Source organism: Leptopilina heterotoma, unplaced genomic scaffold (genome assembly GCF_015476425.1).
Source record: "Leptopilina heterotoma isolate Lh14 unplaced genomic scaffold, ASM1547642v1 Lhet_81, whole genome shotgun sequence".
NCBI classification, from domain to species: Eukaryota; Metazoa; Arthropoda; class Insecta; order Hymenoptera; family Figitidae; genus Leptopilina; species Leptopilina heterotoma.
This window is the reverse complement of record NW_025111185.1, coordinates 61,069-79,675: the sequence shown is the minus strand read 5'-3', so window position 1 is coordinate 79,675 and position 18,607 is coordinate 61,069. Positions and strand designations below refer to the sequence as shown.

Here is an 18,607-nt window from a genome sequence, read left to right as displayed (position 1 = left end):
TGACTTAAATAAAAATTATTTTTTTATACGCGCTCCGAAGAAAAGTACCTAAGAAACAAAATTTTTGATGTTATGTTTGTAATTTTCAAAAAAGAAATTGCACAAAGTAAATCAACTCTCAAAAAAAATTACACATATGTTTAAACTTTTATTTACATCTAAAATAATCAGTAAAAAAATATATTATATTTTTCAATTAAACACGAAAAATTTAAATTAAGCTAAAATACAACAAAAACATAAACTTGAAATGATTTTTCTTCTTGGGTGGCGCAAAAAAGTTGCTTTAGATTATTAAAAATACAAGAAAAAGTCGTTAATTTAATTCTTGTCGCGAAAAATTTTATTACTGATTTCTAAATTCAATTTCTAAATTAAACTACTAAAAACTCGAATAATTTTGCAGAACAAAAAAATATTTAAATACTTCTTTATTTCCTTTCCCACAAAGAAATAAAATTCAAAAAATTTCAATTTAAAACCTTCTAAAATTTAATAATTTCTAAAACTTATAACTGTAACCCTTCTAAAATTCAATTATTTTCTACAATTTTTAACGAAACATTATCTCTAAATCAGTTAAATTTTTAATAATTTTCCAAAAGTTCTTCGAAAATTCAATTATTTAAATACAAAAATTCTATTTCTTATAATAATTGAAGCTGTGACTGTCCATGTTTTTTTGGTATATTTTCAAAAAGTTGTAATAAAAAAATTCTTAGTATTAATTTTTTTGAAAAATAATTAAAAAGAATTTTTTAAAAATAATAGTTTTCAATTATATACAATTGAAAAATTTTTAAATAATTGAAATTTGGTAAAATCTTTTAAAAATAATTGAAATTTAGTCAAACCTTCCAGAAGTAATAGAAATTTGGTAAAATTCTACAAAAATAATTAAAAATTAAAGAAATCTTTCATAAATAATTGAAATTTTGTAAAATCTTTAAAAAATAATTGAAATTTAGTAAAATCTTCCATAAATAATTGAAATTTGGTAAAACCTTCCAAAAATAATTGAAATTTGATAAAATCCTTCGAATTCCTTAAAGAATAATTGAAATTTGGTATAGATTTTTAGAAAAAATTGTAATTTGGTGAAACCTTCCAAGAATAATTGAAATTTGGTAAAACCTTCAAAAAACAATTCAAATTTGGTAAAATTTCACAAAAATAATTGAAATTTGATGAAATCTTTAAATAATAATTGATATTTTGAAAAATCTTTAAAAAATAATTGAAATTTTGAAAAATCTTTCAAAAATTATTGAAATTTAGTAAAATCTTCCGTAAATAATTAAAATTTGGTAAAACCTTCCAAAAATAATTGAAATTTGATAAAATCCTTCGAAAATAATTAAAATTTGATAAAATCTTTAAAAAATAATTGAAATTTGGTAAAAATTTTTAGAAAAAATTGAAATTTGGTAAAACCTTCCAAAAACAATTAAAATTTGGTAAAATTTCACAAAAATAATTGAAATTTGATAAAATCTTTCAAAAATAATTGAAATTTTGTAAAATCTTTAAAAAATAATTGAAATTTAGTCAAATCTTCCATAAATAATTGAAATTTGGTAAAACCTTCCAAATATAATTGAAATCTGATGAAATCCTTCGAAAATAATTAAAATTTGATGAAATCTTTCAAGAATAATTGAAATTTGGTATAGATTTTTGAAAGAAATTGAAATTTGGTGAAACCTTCAAAAAATAATTAAAATTTGGTAAAACCTTCTGAAAATAATTAAAATTTGGTAAAATTTTTCAAAAATAATTGAAATTTGATGAAATCTTTCAAAAATAATTGAAATTTGGTAAAATCTTTTAACAACAATTGTATTTGAGAAAATTTTTTAAAAATAATCAAATTTTTTAAGAATTTCAATTAATAAATATGAAATTGATTTCTCAAAATTTTTGATAAGTCTAAAAATAGATTTTTTTAAATATTGTAATATAAGTTTTCGAAAATAATTGAATTTTTTAAAAGAATTTTTGTATAATTTAAAAAAAACTAATTAATTTGTTGATGAATTTTAATTAAAAATTTTAATACATGATTGTTTTCTCCAAAATGTTGAAATGATAATAAAAAATTTTAATATTATTTTCTGTATGTATTTGAATTTTCGGAAATTTATACTTAATTGAAAATATTAAAAATAATTGAATTTTGAAAAATTAGAATGAAAAATTTCTAAGAATATAATTTTTAGAAGCTACTTTTCATTCATTTTCATTTCAAATTTTGCACTTGAAGATTTTTTATTGAAATTTTTGAAAATTTAATTATTTTCAAAATTTGCAATTAGAATCCTTCAAAAGTTCATTTTCAAAAATTTTAATAAAAGACTTGAAGAAAATCAATTATTTTTAAATAAAAAATTTTGCAAAATTTCAATTATTCAAAATCTTTTTAATTATATATTTTGAAAATTTAATTAGAAAAATAATTGCACTGGTTTACAGTGAAATTGTCAATCGAACAAAACAATTTTTTTTCGAATAGTAGGTGTTTTTTGAGTAAGAAAATCATGGTTTTAATTTTTTTCCCTCGTGCAGTTTTTCTGTAGCTTCAAATTTTGCATTTTCGAGGTGCGACGCCACTTAAACTTACCTGTAGGAAAATAAGCTTGTCAAAATATAATAAATGAGGTATCATTGGAAAGGTTATTTAATTACCTTTCGATCCATAGGTCACAGAATAAAATTTAACAAAAATTGAGAGAGTTACAGTCGATTAAAGATGAAATTTCATGACAATTTTGATGATTTTTAGACATTTGAGTAACTTCTACTATTTTTTTCTACGTCAAACAGGAAAGATTGTTTAGGTTTTAATTTTTTTATTGATAGACTATATCATTACACAAATTTCGAGTCCTTGTGGACCTCGATTGGATTAAAAATGACAATTCTACACTAAATTTAGTGAACGAAACTACATTCTTCATTTTTAGTATCTTTTAAACATTTGCAGCAAAAATTGAAGTAATAAAATTTAGTTAAGCTCTAAAGTTACTAAAATCACTAATAAAGGATTTCTGAAATCGTAGATTTCGAATCCAATGTTAGTTTTCTAAATTTCAAAATGGCGGATCCAATATGGCGGACAAGTTTTTAAAAATCGATTACATTCGTCTTAAATTCGTTACTCGGGGGTTTTCGGGGTCGCTGATTACGAATCTGATGTCGGATTTCGAAAATTGAAAAGGATGGATTCATAATGGTGAACGAGTTTTTTAAAATCCATCAAATTCGCACCTATTGGATCCGCCATTTTTAATTTTTGAAATCTGACATCAGATTCGTAATCAGCGACCCCGAAAACCCCCGAGTAACGAATTTAAGACGAATGTAATCGATTTTTAAAAACTTGTCCGCCATATTGGATCCGCCATTTTGAAATTTAGAAAACTAACATTGGATTCGAAATCTACGATTTCAGAAATCCTTTATTAGTGATTTTAGTAACTTTAGAGCTTAACTAAATTTTATTACTTCAATTTTTGCTGCAAATGTTTAAAAGATACTAAAAATGAAGAATGTAGTTTCGTTCACTAAATTTAGTGTAGAATTGTCATTTTTAATCCAATCGAGGTCCACAAGGACTCGAAATTTGTGTAATGATATAGTCTATCAATAAAAAAATTAAAACCTAAACAATCTTTCCTGTTTGACGTAGAAAAAAATAGTAGAAGTTACTCAAATGTCTAAAAATCATCAAAATTGTCATGAAATTTCATCTTTAATCGACTGTAACTCTCTCAATTTTTGTTAAATTTTATTCTGTGACCTATGGATCGAAAGGTAATTTAATAACCTTTCCAATGATACCTCATTTATTATATTTTGACAAGCTAACTTTCCTACAGGTAAGTTTAAGTGGCGTCGCACCTCGAAAATGCAAAATTTGAAGCTACAGAAAAACTGCACGAGGGAAAAAAATTAAAACCATGATTTTCTTACTCAAAAAACACCTACTATTCGAGAAAAAATTGTTTTGTTCGATTGGCAAAAAAAAGTTTTTAATTTGTAAACCTGTGGTTAAAAAATAATTGTTGAAAAAATTTGTCTTTAGTTATTTTTCACTCTATAAGAATCGAAATTAGTTGCATTTTATACTAAAAATGTGGTGTTTTGTTGTAATATTTGAAAGAAAATTGGAAAATGTCTCAATTTTTTAAAATAAGTCGAAAAAGTAAAAAAATTCATAATATTCAAGGCGTTTAAATTTAATTTTAATTTTTAATTTGACACTGTAAAAAAAACTTGTCAAATGAAAAAAAAGAGGATAAAAAAAAATTGTTTTGAAATTTTAGGTATTAAAAAAAGCAAATTTTAGTTCCTAAAATAATTGGTTCTCAATTTAATACCAACTTGATCTAATTTGAAAATATTTTTGACAGTGTAATTAAATTTAATTTAAATTTTGATGTAATTTAAATTTAATTTAAATTTTTATGCAATTTAAATTAAATTTAAATTTTTATGCAATTTAAATGTAATTAAAATTTTGATGTAATTTAAATTTTATTGTAGGGAAAAAGAAAAATTTCAAGTATAGTTTTAAATTCATTGAAGGGAGGGAAAGACGAAAAGATGACAGTTCCTTTTTGGGACTTCAATTGCCAATAATTTAACAAGTACTATCCGTATGTGCTCGTGATAATTTGTTGCGTTAATAAATAATTACATTGTGAAAATATTCATGCGTTCTTCAACGTACCTGCATGCGTACACTCATACGAGACCAGAATACTGTGAATCGAGACTTTTTGCGTCAGTCCTGACACCTGTGACACGTTTGTCAATTCAAGATAAAAGATTCTTTTTTTCAAAGAAAGAAGATGTCGACAGAATCTGTTAGAAATTTTCAAATTCCCCTTGCGAATCAATGTTATATAAACTAATCATTTTTTATTAATACAAAAAAATATTATTAAAATAAAAAAAAATCTATTGAAATCAAGTTTAAAATTTTCCAGTTTCGTAATTTTCTAATTCAAAAAAAAAAAAAAAAAAAAAATGAAAATGATCGAAGAATATTTTATCGTTCGTACATTTCTATAATCTTCTTGTAATTATATTCCCTCAAAGCAAAATGAATAGAAAAAAAAACAATAATTGCCGAGTGGAATATAATCAAATGAATTAAGTAAAAATTTATGTTTTATATCGTCGAGAATATGGAAAAGATTTATGTGGGTGCATTTGTCGAGGATCAGAATTACCAACATAAACATGAGAAGGAATGTTAGGAGCGGCTTTTCCTTTGCCATTAATTCATAATATTCTTGACAAGTTTTTCTAATTTTAATTTTTCAATCTTTCCCAAAGAGAGAAAATTAAATAAAATGCCAACTTTTGGTATTTTTTTTTTATTCAATATAATAAGATTTCAATTATATGCCTCAATAAATCGATATTTTTGTATAAAATACAGAAAGAAGACTTTCACCGATTACAGAGTTTCTGTGTTTAGAACATTTTTTTCTCTTCTCCTTTTTTTTTTGGGAGAAGAAACTAAACTTTTCTTTTAGGACAATCTGCGCTAAAGATGCGTGCGCGTGTTTAATTCGAGAAAATCATCTGACAGAAATATATTTATGATCAAGCTGCGCTTAAAGTAGCTATTAAATATTTAATTAATTGGTGAGCGAAAGTTTTGTAGCGTATAAAAATTCTTCTTTTCAGAAAGTCTCTCAAAAAAAAAGAAGTTAAAAAAAAGGAAAAAATTGAGTTGTAACAAAATTGATATCGTTATGTAATTATAATTTTTGGTTCCGAAGAGTGAAATATTTTTTTACGTGTATATTGTACTATATGTGTCCTGCTTTAAACATGTGCATGAAGAGAAAAGAGATTGAATGGGTCAATCAGATACTTACATGAAAAAAGAATATTGTTCGTTTTTAGAGTTACTTCAATATATAAAAGAATATGGAAGAGGTAAAAATTGACACGTGTACATCGACATTCTAATAAGATTACTCTCTAAATTTAAGTCACAAGTGAAATTTTCTCCAAGGAAAAAAAAAATTTTACTCTGGAATAGCAACGAATTTAACTAAATTAGCAAAACTTTGAGTTATTTTTGTCAAAACTTTCGCTAATCTAGAGTAACTTATCGCTGTTCCAAATTCCAGGGTGATATAATTATCAATTCAATTAAATTATTATTTTTCCATAGGAATTAAGATTTCAAAAAAATTTCAAATTCCAACCTTTTGAAATTCAATAAATTATAAGAATATTTATTAGAAAACATGAGCGAGTGATAAAATTATAATTTTATATTATAAGAATATTGTTACTGCAACTTCTTTAAAATTATTTTCATCATTTCAATTTTTTTTCAATTATTATTTTCTAGATTTTTTAACTAAAATTCTTCATTAAGTCAATTATTTATAATAATTGTTGAAAAAGTTCTTTGATAATTTTCAAATTCATTTGTTTAGAATTCAATTTTAATTCAATTTTAAATTCAATTTTCTAATTTGAAATTTTGATTATTTAGCAATTTTTCAATCAAATATATATTAGAAAATAAAAACTAATTATAAAAAAAAAATTCTATTGCAATTTTTCAAAAAAATTAATTCTACAAAATTGTTAGGTTAAAAATGTGAAAAATTCAAATTTTCAAAGATTTATTTTGAAACCTTTTGAAAATTCAATTATTTCCAAAAATTCCTGCTGTAGTGCTTTTAATATTCAATTATTATCTAAAATTTAATCTAAAATTCTTCTTTAAATCGATTTTTTTTAATAATTTTCGAAAAAGTTCTTTGACAATTCACAATTTTCAAAATCCATTTGTTTACAATATTCAATTTCACAAATTTTCAATTATTCGTAAATTCTTCAATTAAATATAGATATATTAAAAAATAAAAACTTCAAATAATTTCCAAAAAAAAAATCCGCAATTAAACTTTCTCAGAAAAAATTAATTCCACAGAATTGTTAGTTAAAAATATGAAAAATGCAAATTTCAAAGATTTTAATTTGAAACCTTTTCAAAATTCAATTATTTCTAAAAATTCACGCTCTAATGCTTTTAATATTACAAAAATAAATAATTTATTGAATAAATGAATGTTCCTTAAAAGTCTAAAAAGAATTTTATTATTTATAATATGAAAATAATTGAATAGTAAAAAATTTTAATTTATCCTTAAATGCTTCTAAGATTCAATTATTACTTAAAATTTGAACTGAAATTCATTTTTAAATCAATTTTTATTAGAAAATTCTATGAGAATTCAATTATTAAAATAGAAAAATAGAAAAAACTAAAAAAATAGAAATAAAATAAAATAATTGAATGTTTCTTAAAAATGAATTCTCATAAAGAATTTTATCAACAAATTTTTAAATAATTGAATTCTCTCCACAAATTTTAATAAAATTTTTAAAAATTTAAAAATAATTACATTTTTCAATAAATTTGAATAAAACTGTATTAAATGTAATTGAAATTCTGTGATAAGTTTTATTATTTATGAAAATAATTAAATTTTAAATCATTGGATTATTTGGCAAATTTAATAAAAATAGTAGATATTGAAAATAATTGAATTTTTGACAAATTTTTGAAAACAATTGAAATTTTGAATTGAATTATTGACAAATTTTTGAAAATAATTGAATTTCTGAGAAAAATTTTATTACTTTTGAAAATAATTTAAATATTGCGAAGAAATTTATAAAAAATTTGTAAATAGTTGAATTCGTGTGAAATATTTATTATTTGTGAAGAATTTTATCAATACATTTTTAAATAATTAAATACTTTTGACGAATTTTAATAAAATTTTTAAAAATAATTATTTTTTTCGAGGAATTTAATTTAAATTGCATTAAAAATAATTGAAATTCTGCAATTAATTTTATTATTTATGAAAAGAATTTTATTAAATTTTTTGAAAATAATTGAATATGAGAGAAGAATTTTATTAAATTTTTTGAAAATAATTGAATTTAGGAAAAGAATTTTATTATTTATAAAAATAATTAAAATTTTGGCAAGAATTCAAAAAAATTTTCAACGTAATTGAATTTCTGAGAAGAATTAAATTTTATTACTTTTGAAAATAATTGAAATACTGCGTAGAATTTTATTCAATTTCTTTTTAAATAATTGAATTCTTCTGGAAAATTTTATTAAAATAGTAGATATTAAAATTTAAAGATTTTTGATAATAATTGAAATTTTGAAGGAAATTCACGGACATTTTTTTTCGTTAAAATATATTTACTTTTCGATTTGGAAAGTGGAAAATTGTTAAAAATTTGGATAAAATGAATAAAAAAATAGAAGAAATATAAATAATTGCGCTATAGAAATAATATTTTTTTTTTCCTTCAATTTCTGCTTTAGGAGAGAAAGAAGACCAGTTATAAGTAAAACTTATCGAAAGATTCAAACTGATCGAAAGTCTTAGGAATTTACTGCGACATTCTCAACTAACAGTGGGCCGGTTTCATTTCGTACTATTTCTATAAGATAGAACTTACTCTCTCGCGCTTAGAAGAAAGCGAGAACTCGTCTCTTCAATTTAGGAATTAAGAAATAAAAAAAAAATTACTTCAAAATGATTCGCAAAATAAAAAAAAACGAAATAATTTTTTCAGTTTTCTAATTTTTTTTTATTACTTTTCCAAAAAAATTAATAATTTCTAAATTTTAATTTCGTCTCTAATTTTATTTTTTGTATAAAAACTATACCGCACTATAAATATGGTACTTATGTTTAGTATGGATGAAAAAAAAATAAAAAAAAATGTTTATCAAATATATTGATTGGTGGAAAATAAAAGATTTTCGATGATAATAATGCGGGAATAAGTAGATAATCAACAGGTAGGTAAGAGTAGACGTAGAAATGAAGGTAGTGAGGCAAGTTTGTGATCGAGAAAGTCAAGAGCGCCAGCGGACGTTCCAAACAGACTTGAGTAAAGATCTCTGCCATTTAGCCTACTTATGTTTAGCTCATAGAGTTAAAATTCGCTCGACCGGTTTCTCGTCAATTACACATCAAAATTGAAGAAAATGGAAAGTTTTGTCTATATTGTTTCAATATGAAAATCTTAAAGAATACGCGCTTGCCTCCATAAGAACATTGAACTCCAAACAACAAATAACAAATATTCTCCTATCATCATATATACATCAGATAATATCTCCCTTGAGAGAGACATCCTCCTCATTGTTTCCATCTTCTATTCATTTATAGAGAGAAAAAAAATAGAAAAAAATTATTTACATTTAGTTAAAAAAAAGTTAAAAGTTAAAAAACTTAAGAGTTAAGAAGTTAAAATGTAGAAAAGTTAAAAATTAAAAAGTTGAAAGGTAGAAACGTTAAAAATTAAAAAGTTAAAAGGTAGAAAAGTTAAAACTTAAAAAGTTAAAAGGTAGAAAAGTTAAAAATTAAAAAAGTTATGAGTTAAAAAAGTTGTTGAAAAATGAAGAAAAGAATTATAAAACAATTTAAAATAAAACAATTAAAAGTGTACAACTTAAAAAAATAAAATAAAAAAACGAAATAATAAATAATAATAATAATAATAATAATAATAATAATAATAATAATAATAATAAATACGAAATAATTTGTTGACACGCTCTGAAGAAAGCTACTTGAGAAGAAAATTATTTGAAGGTTATGTTTGTGTCACTTTTATTTTAATTAACATTCCCTGTGCTTATAGTTTAAAACCGAAATCAGTTTTTATCGAAATCCTTGGATCTAATGAAGAATTAAACCAGTTTTTTCTAGTAAAAACTTTACATTCCACCTGTGTATTTACATTCCGAAAATAACGAACATAACCTCAAAATTGTTGCTTTTTAATTCAATAACTTCTATTTTTAAGTAAACCTTTAATCATTATTATTTTTCCATAAGAATTGAGATTTCAAAAAAAATTTCGAATTTTAACCTTTTGAAACTCAATAAATTATAAGAATATTTATTAGAAAACATAAAGAAATCGATCACTCCGAGTTGAAGACTCGGAGCACTCGTTTTCTTCATGTTTTCTAATAATTAAAGATCAGCGAGTGATAAAATCATAATTTTATAATATAAGAATATTGTTACTGCAACTTCTTTAAAATTATTTTCATCATTTCAATTTTTTTCAATTATTATTTTGTAGATTTTTTTAATTAAAATTCTTCTTTAAATCAATTATTTATAATAATTTTTGAAAAAGTTCTTTGAGAATTTTCAAATTCCTTTGTTTACAATTCAATTTTAATTCAATTTTCTAATTTGAAATTTTGATTATTTAGCAATTCTTCAATCAAATATATATATTAGAAAAAAAACTAATTGAAAAAAAAAATTCTATTACAATTTTTCAAAAAAATTAATTCTACAGAATTGTTAGTTAAAAGTGTGAAAAATTTATTTTGAAACCTTTTTAAAATTCAATTATTTCCAAAAATTCCTGCTGTAGTACTTTTAATATTCAATTATTATCTAAATTTTTAACTGAAATTCAATTTTAAATCAATTTTTATTAGAAAATTCTACGAGAATGCAATTATTTAAATAGAAATAATGAATAATGTATTGAATAATTCAATTTTTTTTAAAAACTGAATTCTTATATAAAAAATTTCATCAACAAATTTTTAAGACAAATTATATTTTTCGAAAAATTTGATTAAAATTGTAATAAAAATAATTGAAATTGTGTGATGAGTTCTATTATTTATGAAAATAATGGAATTATTGCGTAAAATATTCTTTTTTAAAAAATTTAAATTCCTGTCAAATTTTTATTACTTATTAAAATAATTTCAAGAAAAAATTATTTCTACAAAAATTGTTAACTAAAAATATGATAAATTCAAATTGTCAAAAATTTTAATTTTATGACTTTTCAAAATTCAATTATTTCTAAAAATTCATCTTATAATGCTTCTAAAATTCAATTATTATCTCAAATGTTTATTGAAATTCATTTTCAAATAAATATTTATTAGAAAATTTTACGAGAATTTAACTATAAAAAAAATGAATAATTTAGTAAATCATTAAATGTTTCTTTAATTATTAAAGAATTTTTTTAATAAATTTTTAAATAATTAAATTCTTTCGACGAATTTTAATAAAAATTTTAAGAAAAATTATTATATTCTTCAAGGAATTTGATTAAAATTGTATTAAAAATAATTTAAATTTTGCCATGAATTTGATTATTTCTGAAAATATTTGAATTCCTAAAAAGAATTTTATTATGTATGAAAATAATTAAATCTCTGTAAAAAAAATTTATTATTCATTGAAAATAATTGAATCATTTGCGAAGAAATTTATGAAAAATTTGTAAATAATTGAATTCCTATGAAATTTTTATTATTTCTGAAAATAATTTAATGTTTGGGTATAATTTTATAAAAAAATTTTTAAATAATTGAATTCTTTTGGAAAATTTTATTAAAATAGTTGATATTGAAAATTAGTAAAATGAGAAAAATTTTTGAAAATAATTGAAATTTTGCCAAGAATTTTATTAAAATTTTTGAAAATAATTGAATTTTTGCCAAGAACTTCTTAAAATTTTTGAAAATATTTGAATTTCAAAGAAGAATTTTATTATTTTCAAAAATAATTGAAATTTTGACGAGAATTTAAAAAATATTTTTGAAAATATTTAAATTTCTGCGAAGAATGTTATTACTTCTGATATAATTTAAATTTTGACAAGAATTTTCTTGAAATTTTTGAAAATAATTGAATTTCAAAGAAGAATTTTATTATTTTCAAAAATAATTGAAATTTTGACGAGAATTTTAAAAAAATTTTCGAAAATATTTGAATTTCAAAGAAGAATTTTATTACTTCTGAAACAATTGAAATTTTGACAAGAATTTTCTTGAAATTTTTGAAAATAATTGAATTTCAAAGAAGAATTTTATTATTTTTCAAAACAATCGAAATTTTGACGAGAATTTAAAAAAATTTTTTTGAATATATTTGAATTTCTGCGAAGAATTTTATTACTTTTGAAATAATTAAAATTTTGACCAAAAAAAAAAACAACAAAACTGAGTATTTTCTTATGAATTCTAAAAATTTAATTTTTTCCAGTACTTTTAATAAAAACCCTCAACTTTTCCCTGACCTGTGGAAACCCTGATGAAAGTGTATATAATTTACGGGAAATAAGAATCGAAGTTAACTGACAATATTTTACAAAATAAAGTAAAAAAAAAGAATTATATAATATTGACCATGTGTGTAGCAATGGCGAAAAAGAGGAAGGAGGACCAGATTTACGGTCAGAGTGTTTAACACCAGGTCGCATTTACTTAGGAATTACGCAAGATGAATGATGATTAGCACTAAGCTATCGGTTTTACTATGAACTCGCCGATGGAAATTTAAAGGGGAGTCCGCCCATTGAGATAAACGCACAACTCAAAACAGGTGCGGCCACATTCTATAAAGATGAATTCCAAAAATTGCACCATCCTTAAAAAACTTTCCTCGATATCAAAATTGACATAATTCGTCCATAAGTCGATATTTACTCTTTAGTTCTTTTTTTTTGCAAACTTTCTAAAATTCACTTATGTTAATTAGTTTATTAATAACAATAAATGCAGAATTTTTTCAATTCAGTATTTTTCACAAATTAATATCAAAATTATAATGACAAAATTATAGATTGCAGTTCGAAAATTCAAATTTAAAAATTGGCGGTAAAAAAATGCGCATGCGCGATGAATCCATTTTCAATAAAAAATTATGACAATTAGAAACAAATTGACAATTGTTTTCTATTTCAAAAAATGATTTAATTTTCCCACGTTATGTTGAGGAGAAATTAGATTTATATAGCAGAAGAAAAGATAAATGTGTAGAGAGCAGACGACACTGCATTTATATTGGCGTCTGCTAGAAATAAACAGCTGATACTACCGTGTAGATAATTCTTTACCGGATTTCACTCCGTTTTCTAATAGAATAATTACTATAAACATCACGGCTTTCACGTGTGATCATCGAACTAAGAAAAGAGAGTTCTATCAATAATTACTGTCATGAAATAAACACTGACAATAACATTTTTCATTCAAAATTTATAAACGTCAAAAGTTCTGACAGATTCCACTTTACGTTATGTAACTTATTTTTTTTTAACAGTAAGGTTGAAAATTTATCTACTATTAAGTATATGCTATTTAATGAATGTTGCCAACTATTTATATAACATGAAAAACTACCGCGTGATTGAATTGTCAAAAGATATTTTGATTATATTCATTCAAAATACTGTAATTTTTCGTTCTTTGCAATTTTAGGTTAGAACAACCCAAGTAAAAAAGTAGAATACGCGTGAATTCAAATCGGAAGGTTATGTCAAATTTTTTTTCTGTAAAAATGAATTATTTGAAATATTGTCACGTTTTTTAAAAAATTTACTTAATTGGAAAAAATTAAATTTGGGGAATGTGTGTCAATAAAGGTTCCAACTGATCAAGGTTAAATTGATTAAAAATGTTGTCAAGGTACCTGGCAGTGTTGAAGAAGAGGGCTGGTAGGTTGCTCGACAACCTGTCGAAACTTAACACAAGCAGTAGAAACTTTCCTTCGAAACTGGGCAAAATGTCCGAATTGGCACAGTTTCTCCGCACGAGCACAGAACCGAGTCGACCCTATACAAGCCATAGCCAAAACTGTAATGAGCCGACGACTCGGCCGATCGCCGATGTCGACCGCAAAGTCTTTCAAGCTAGTTCCACTATTCCCCACATTTCATGTCAAAATCAATTCACAATTCACGATCCCCACCTTTAACCACCTTCTCCATTTTCCACTTCTCTATTCCTTTTTGGCGCAATTTTGAAACTACTGTACTATTCTGCATTATCGTCGTCCGGTTACTGCACCACGGGATCTGCATTATCAACCGAACGTAGAACAGTCCTACCAACAGTACCAACATAACAATAAGGTTATGTTTGTTTTCGTTCTTCACGTTCTACACTTTATTTTTCATAAATAAAACTTTAATTTCGAGAGTGACAACGGTAACAACAAATGATAGTGAAGAATTTATCTAATTTAAGTAGTTAAAAATATAGTTAATTGTTAATAGTATCATCAAATTTATTAATTATTATTCTAAAAACAATGGCCGGTCTTTTAACAACAAGAGTTTCGCTGATAAAAGCCATTCAAGTAAGTGAATATAAAAATGATATTAAATTTAAGTATTAAATATATAAGAAATTTTCACATAAGCACAGTGTTTATGTTTGGGATTTTTTTCCAGAAAACGCCAACATGTTTTATAGCGCCGACACAAGTGGAAATAATTAGAAATCGTATGGGGAAACACTGGGTTCCAAAATTTAAAAAGCAGCGATATGAGAAAGTTATTAAAGTAGAACTTCCAGACAGAAAGAGACTTAATAACTCTAATGACTTTACAGAAGAAGAGCAACGTTCTTACATGAAGAAATTTGGCATAAAACCTTACAGAACTGACTTTGAAAAGGGAATTGTTATGAACTGTACCAGTGACATTTTCGAGGCCTACGTTCCTCCAGAGGGAGACGGAAAATTTTCAGTTGCATCTAAAACAGTAGGATTATTTTTCTAGTTATTTATATTTTAGAAAATAAAAACTTCAAATAATATAAAAAAAAATTCAATTAAACTTTTTCAAAAAAATTAATTTCAAAATTCAATTATTTCTAAAAATTCACGCTATATTGCTTTTAATATTCAATTGCAATCTAAAATTTTAACTGAAATTCATTTTTATGAAATGAAAATCAATTTTTATTAGAAAATTCTACAAGAATTTAATTTATTTAAATGCAAAAGTAAATAATTTATTGAATAATTGAATGTTTCGCAAAATTCAATTCTCATAAAGAATTTTAGTAACAAATTTGTAAATAATTGAATTCTTTTGTCGAATTTTATTAAAACTTGCATGAACATAATTACTTTTTTCAAGTAATTCAATTATAATTGTATGAAAAAATAATTGAACAGATGCGATGAGTTTTTTTATGAGAATTTTCAAGTTCATTTGTTTACAATTCAATTTTACAAAATTTCAATTATTCGAAAATTCTGCAATTAAATATTATATTGAAAAATAAAAGCTTGAAATAATTTCAAAAAAATCCTATTAAACTATTTAAAAAGAATTAATTCTACAGAATTTTTTGTCAACAAATGATTTTAGTTTAAAACTTTTTAAAAATTTAATTATTTCTAAAAATCCACGTTATAATGCTTTTAATATTTAATTATAATCTAAAATTTAAACTGAAATTCATTTTTAAAACCATTTTTATTAGTAAATTCTACGAAAATTCAATTATTTAAATAAAAAAATTAATAATTTATTAATTTCATGTTTCTTTAAATTAAATTCTCATAAAAAATGTTATCAACAAATTTTTTAAATCATTAAATTCTTTGGTCGAATTTGAATAAAATTTTTAAGAATAATTACATTTTTCGAGGGATTCGATTAAAATTGCATTAAAAATAATTGAAATTCTGCAATGAGTTTTATTATTTATGAAACTAATTGAATTCTTAAAAGAATTTTATTATTTATAAAAATAATTGAATCCCTGTAGAAATGTTATTATTTATGAAAGTAATTGAATTATTGCGAAGAAATTTATAAAAAAAAATTTGTAAATAATTGAATTTCAGTAAAAATTTTTATTATTCATGAAAATAATTGAATGTTTTACTGTGATTATTATGTTTCAGGGATTTCAACAAACTGCAACAACAATTGGCAAGAAAACAACTTCTATGCTTTCAATAAGAAAAATTAGGAGCTACATAGAAGAATTTTCACAAGAAGCTTTCGCGGAAGAAGCCAGAGATATTTATATTAAAGCACACACTGCTTTAGCAGAGTAAATAACTTACTTTTCAAAATTACGGTATCCGGACAAAAAGTCCAAACCAAAGAATCCAAAGTAAATTGAATCCAAAAAAATAGTTTCATTTTGGACTTATTTTTTTGGATTTTTTGTCCTGGTCAAAAAGTCCAAAGAAATTAAAAATCCAATGAAAAAAATTGAGATATAAAAATTCAAATGATTGCCTTGAATGAAATTTTCCTTTTTCTTGAGTTGTTAGTTAAACTCAACATTTTAAATTTCTGAAAATAATTAAATTAATCGAGTAATTTAATTGGAATTATATTTAAAAAAATAATTGTATTGCTTGGAATAATTGTTTTAAAAATTTTATAGAATAATTGAGATTTTTCTAGAAATTTTTTTTATTTATGAAAATAATTTAATTTTTGTGAAGAATTTTTTTATTTATAAAAATAATTTAATTTTTGCGAAGAATTTTTTTATTTATAAAAATAATTGAATTTTTGTGTAGAATTTTATTATTTATGTAAATAATTAAAGTCCTGCGATTTTAAAAAATTAATATTTTAAATTTCGATTTTATAACGTGGTTTTTTCACATATTTCATTATTTATTTTGTACGTTTTTATTTATTTTCAAATTTAATTTCAAATTTATATTTAAATCTACACTTTAACTACATAAAATACAGAAGATTAAATTTGCAGTTTTTTTTTGTAACAAGTCGTTTCCTTTTTATTTGCAGGAAAGATTTTGATAACCTCACGGACCATGTGACGGAAAAAGCATACATGGTGAGTCAAAGTTAATCGTTTCTTTCTATCAATAGTAATTTCTACTAATTTTCAAAAAGTTTATTAATATAAGCAAAACCGATTTAAAAAGAAGTGTCCGGTTTTGATTAATTTTGGAAAAAGAATCAAATCTATCATCGTTTCGGTATTTTTAACATTTTCAGTTGATTTACTTTCGTTTTTGAACAATATCTTCAATTAATCATTTCAGGCAATGACTCACAATATCAAAAACAAGCAGATTCGGTGGAAATTCATCGAATCGTTAGAACCTGCTCGATTAGTTCGCGCTCGACATCAGGGCGCAAATGATCAAATGTACGCTCAAGTGACAGTACGATTTCATACCAAACAGGTTCGTTGGAAATTTTTTTTTTTTTTTTTTTAAATCAATTGTTATTTTAACGTAATTAATTACTTTTTTTAGTCCTTGGCCGTTTATGATCGATTCGGACGCTTAATGCACGGAAGTGAATTTGTCGGAAAAGATGTTTTGGAGTATATTGTCTTCGAGAGATTCTTGACACACACCTATGGATCGTGGCGTCTTCACGCAAAAATTATTCCACCTTGGCATCCAGAAAGAGAACCAATTCCAACAACTGTTGTTAAACCTGTAATTGAAGCAAAAGAAGAGCAATTGCCGGTCGCCAAAGCTAAAGAAATTCCACAAGTTCCTCGTTTAGATGGTCATTAAAAGGCGAAAAACACCAATGAAATTCTATTTACGAAGTATTGTTAATAAAAAGAAAATATTAAATCTTTTTTTTAAATTCTAATTCAACTGGTACATGTAAATTTTATTCTTTTCATTTTTCATTATTTTTATTTCTATTTTTTTCATTTTTATTTCATTTTTATTTTTCATTATCATTGGATTGACTAAATCGTAATTTCTTTCAATATTGCAGATCGAATAATAGGAAAAATAACGAATCGACAGTTAAAATAAAACGGAAATTTAATTTTTACAAGTTAAATGTCAAGTCAGAAAATTAAATTTCAAAGTTACGATTACAAACCTAAATAATCGGAATTCAGATTATTTTTTGTCGTGTATCCATTTTTAATTTTTGGACGTTGGAAGAATAATGTAGTTTTACCAGAAACTGTCAACGAATGCGCAGGTCATCACAAGAGACGCAGTTTAGATTCTCGCACTGAAACGCAAACGTGCATTCGAATAGAAACTTTTGAACAATATTCCAAAATTGCTTGTTTTTGAAAAACCAACATTACAAAGGAATGAAAATATTTCGTTCGCTAAAAATAGTGTTTCATTCACGAAGATTTTGATAAAGATTATTTCAAAATTTGGAAAATATTCGCAAATAATCAAAGATCCGCTCTGCAACGGAAGTCACGTATTCGCGAACTTTTTTTGAAAATTGGTAACTTATTTATAATTTGTTTATTATAATAATTTCTTCTGTATTTTTTTACGAAATTCTTCGCAATATTTAAAAATTTAATAATTCAATAATTTAATTTACAATTTTTATTACTGAACTGAACTGATTTTTGAATAACTTTTTTTTCAGATTGTCAATCATAGTTTTTTGTTCTACTAAAAGTATTTCAAATCTTCCGAAAATGTAGTGAAATTTTTTGCCCTGAATTTAAGTTTTCAAGAAATAAATATGCAAAATCCTGTCAAATTGAATTTCGGTAAGTTAATTATATGTAATTTTTAAAAATTTTAAATTGATACTTAAAAAAAATATGGAGAAATGAAAAATACTGAATCTAAGGACAAAATTCAAAGTTAAAAAAATAATTGCTACACTACAAAAAATAATTAGGTTCTACATAATAATTTTTAGAATTAATTAACCATTTTGAATGTGAGGACTTCATACGTTGAAAAACGCACATATAGTGTGACCTCGAACCTTCAAATGCCCTCGTAGTTTC

The 18,607-nt window shown here is 23.2% G+C and overlaps 2 protein-coding genes across 2 annotated transcripts in view; one reads left to right on the top strand and one right to left on the bottom strand.

Moving 5' to 3' along the window:
- Positions 1 to 13,802, bottom strand: part of LOC122511340 (all trans-polyprenyl-diphosphate synthase PDSS1) — a 109,732-nt gene extending 95,930 nt beyond the window's left edge. The window contains exon 1 of the mRNA XM_043626501.1: positions 13,545 to 13,802. Within this exon, the coding sequence (XP_043482436.1) occupies positions 13,545 to 13,700 (156 nt within the window). The 5' untranslated portion in view covers positions 13,701 to 13,802. The remainder of the gene's footprint in view (positions 1 to 13,544) is intronic.
- A 161-nt stretch (positions 13,803 to 13,963) lies between these two features.
- LOC122511341 (probable 39S ribosomal protein L45, mitochondrial) lies at positions 13,964 to 17,472 on the top strand. Its single transcript, XM_043626502.1, has 6 exons — positions 13,964 to 14,213; positions 14,308 to 14,619; positions 15,777 to 15,928; positions 16,645 to 16,693; positions 16,905 to 17,048; positions 17,121 to 17,472. The coding sequence occupies exons 1-6, from the start codon at positions 14,166 to 14,168 to the stop codon at positions 17,388 to 17,390; spliced, it is 975 nt and encodes a 324-aa protein (XP_043482437.1). The 5' UTR covers positions 13,964 to 14,165; the 3' UTR covers positions 17,391 to 17,472.
- Positions 17,473 to 18,607: the final 1,135 nt, after the last annotated feature.

Excerpts from the sequence above, each read along its gene's own strand:
- LOC122511341 (XM_043626502.1), top strand. The coding sequence starts at position 14,166 with ATGGCCGGTCTTTTAACAACAAGAGTTTCGCTGATAAAAGCCATTCAA. Across the intron at positions 14,620-15,776 it reads TTTCAGTTGCATCTAAAACA|GGATTTCAACAAACTGCAAC; the intron begins GTAGGATTATTT and ends ATTATGTTTCAG. Across the intron at positions 17,049-17,120 it reads TACGATTTCATACCAAACAG|TCCTTGGCCGTTTATGATCG; the intron begins GTTCGTTGGAAA and ends TACTTTTTTTAG.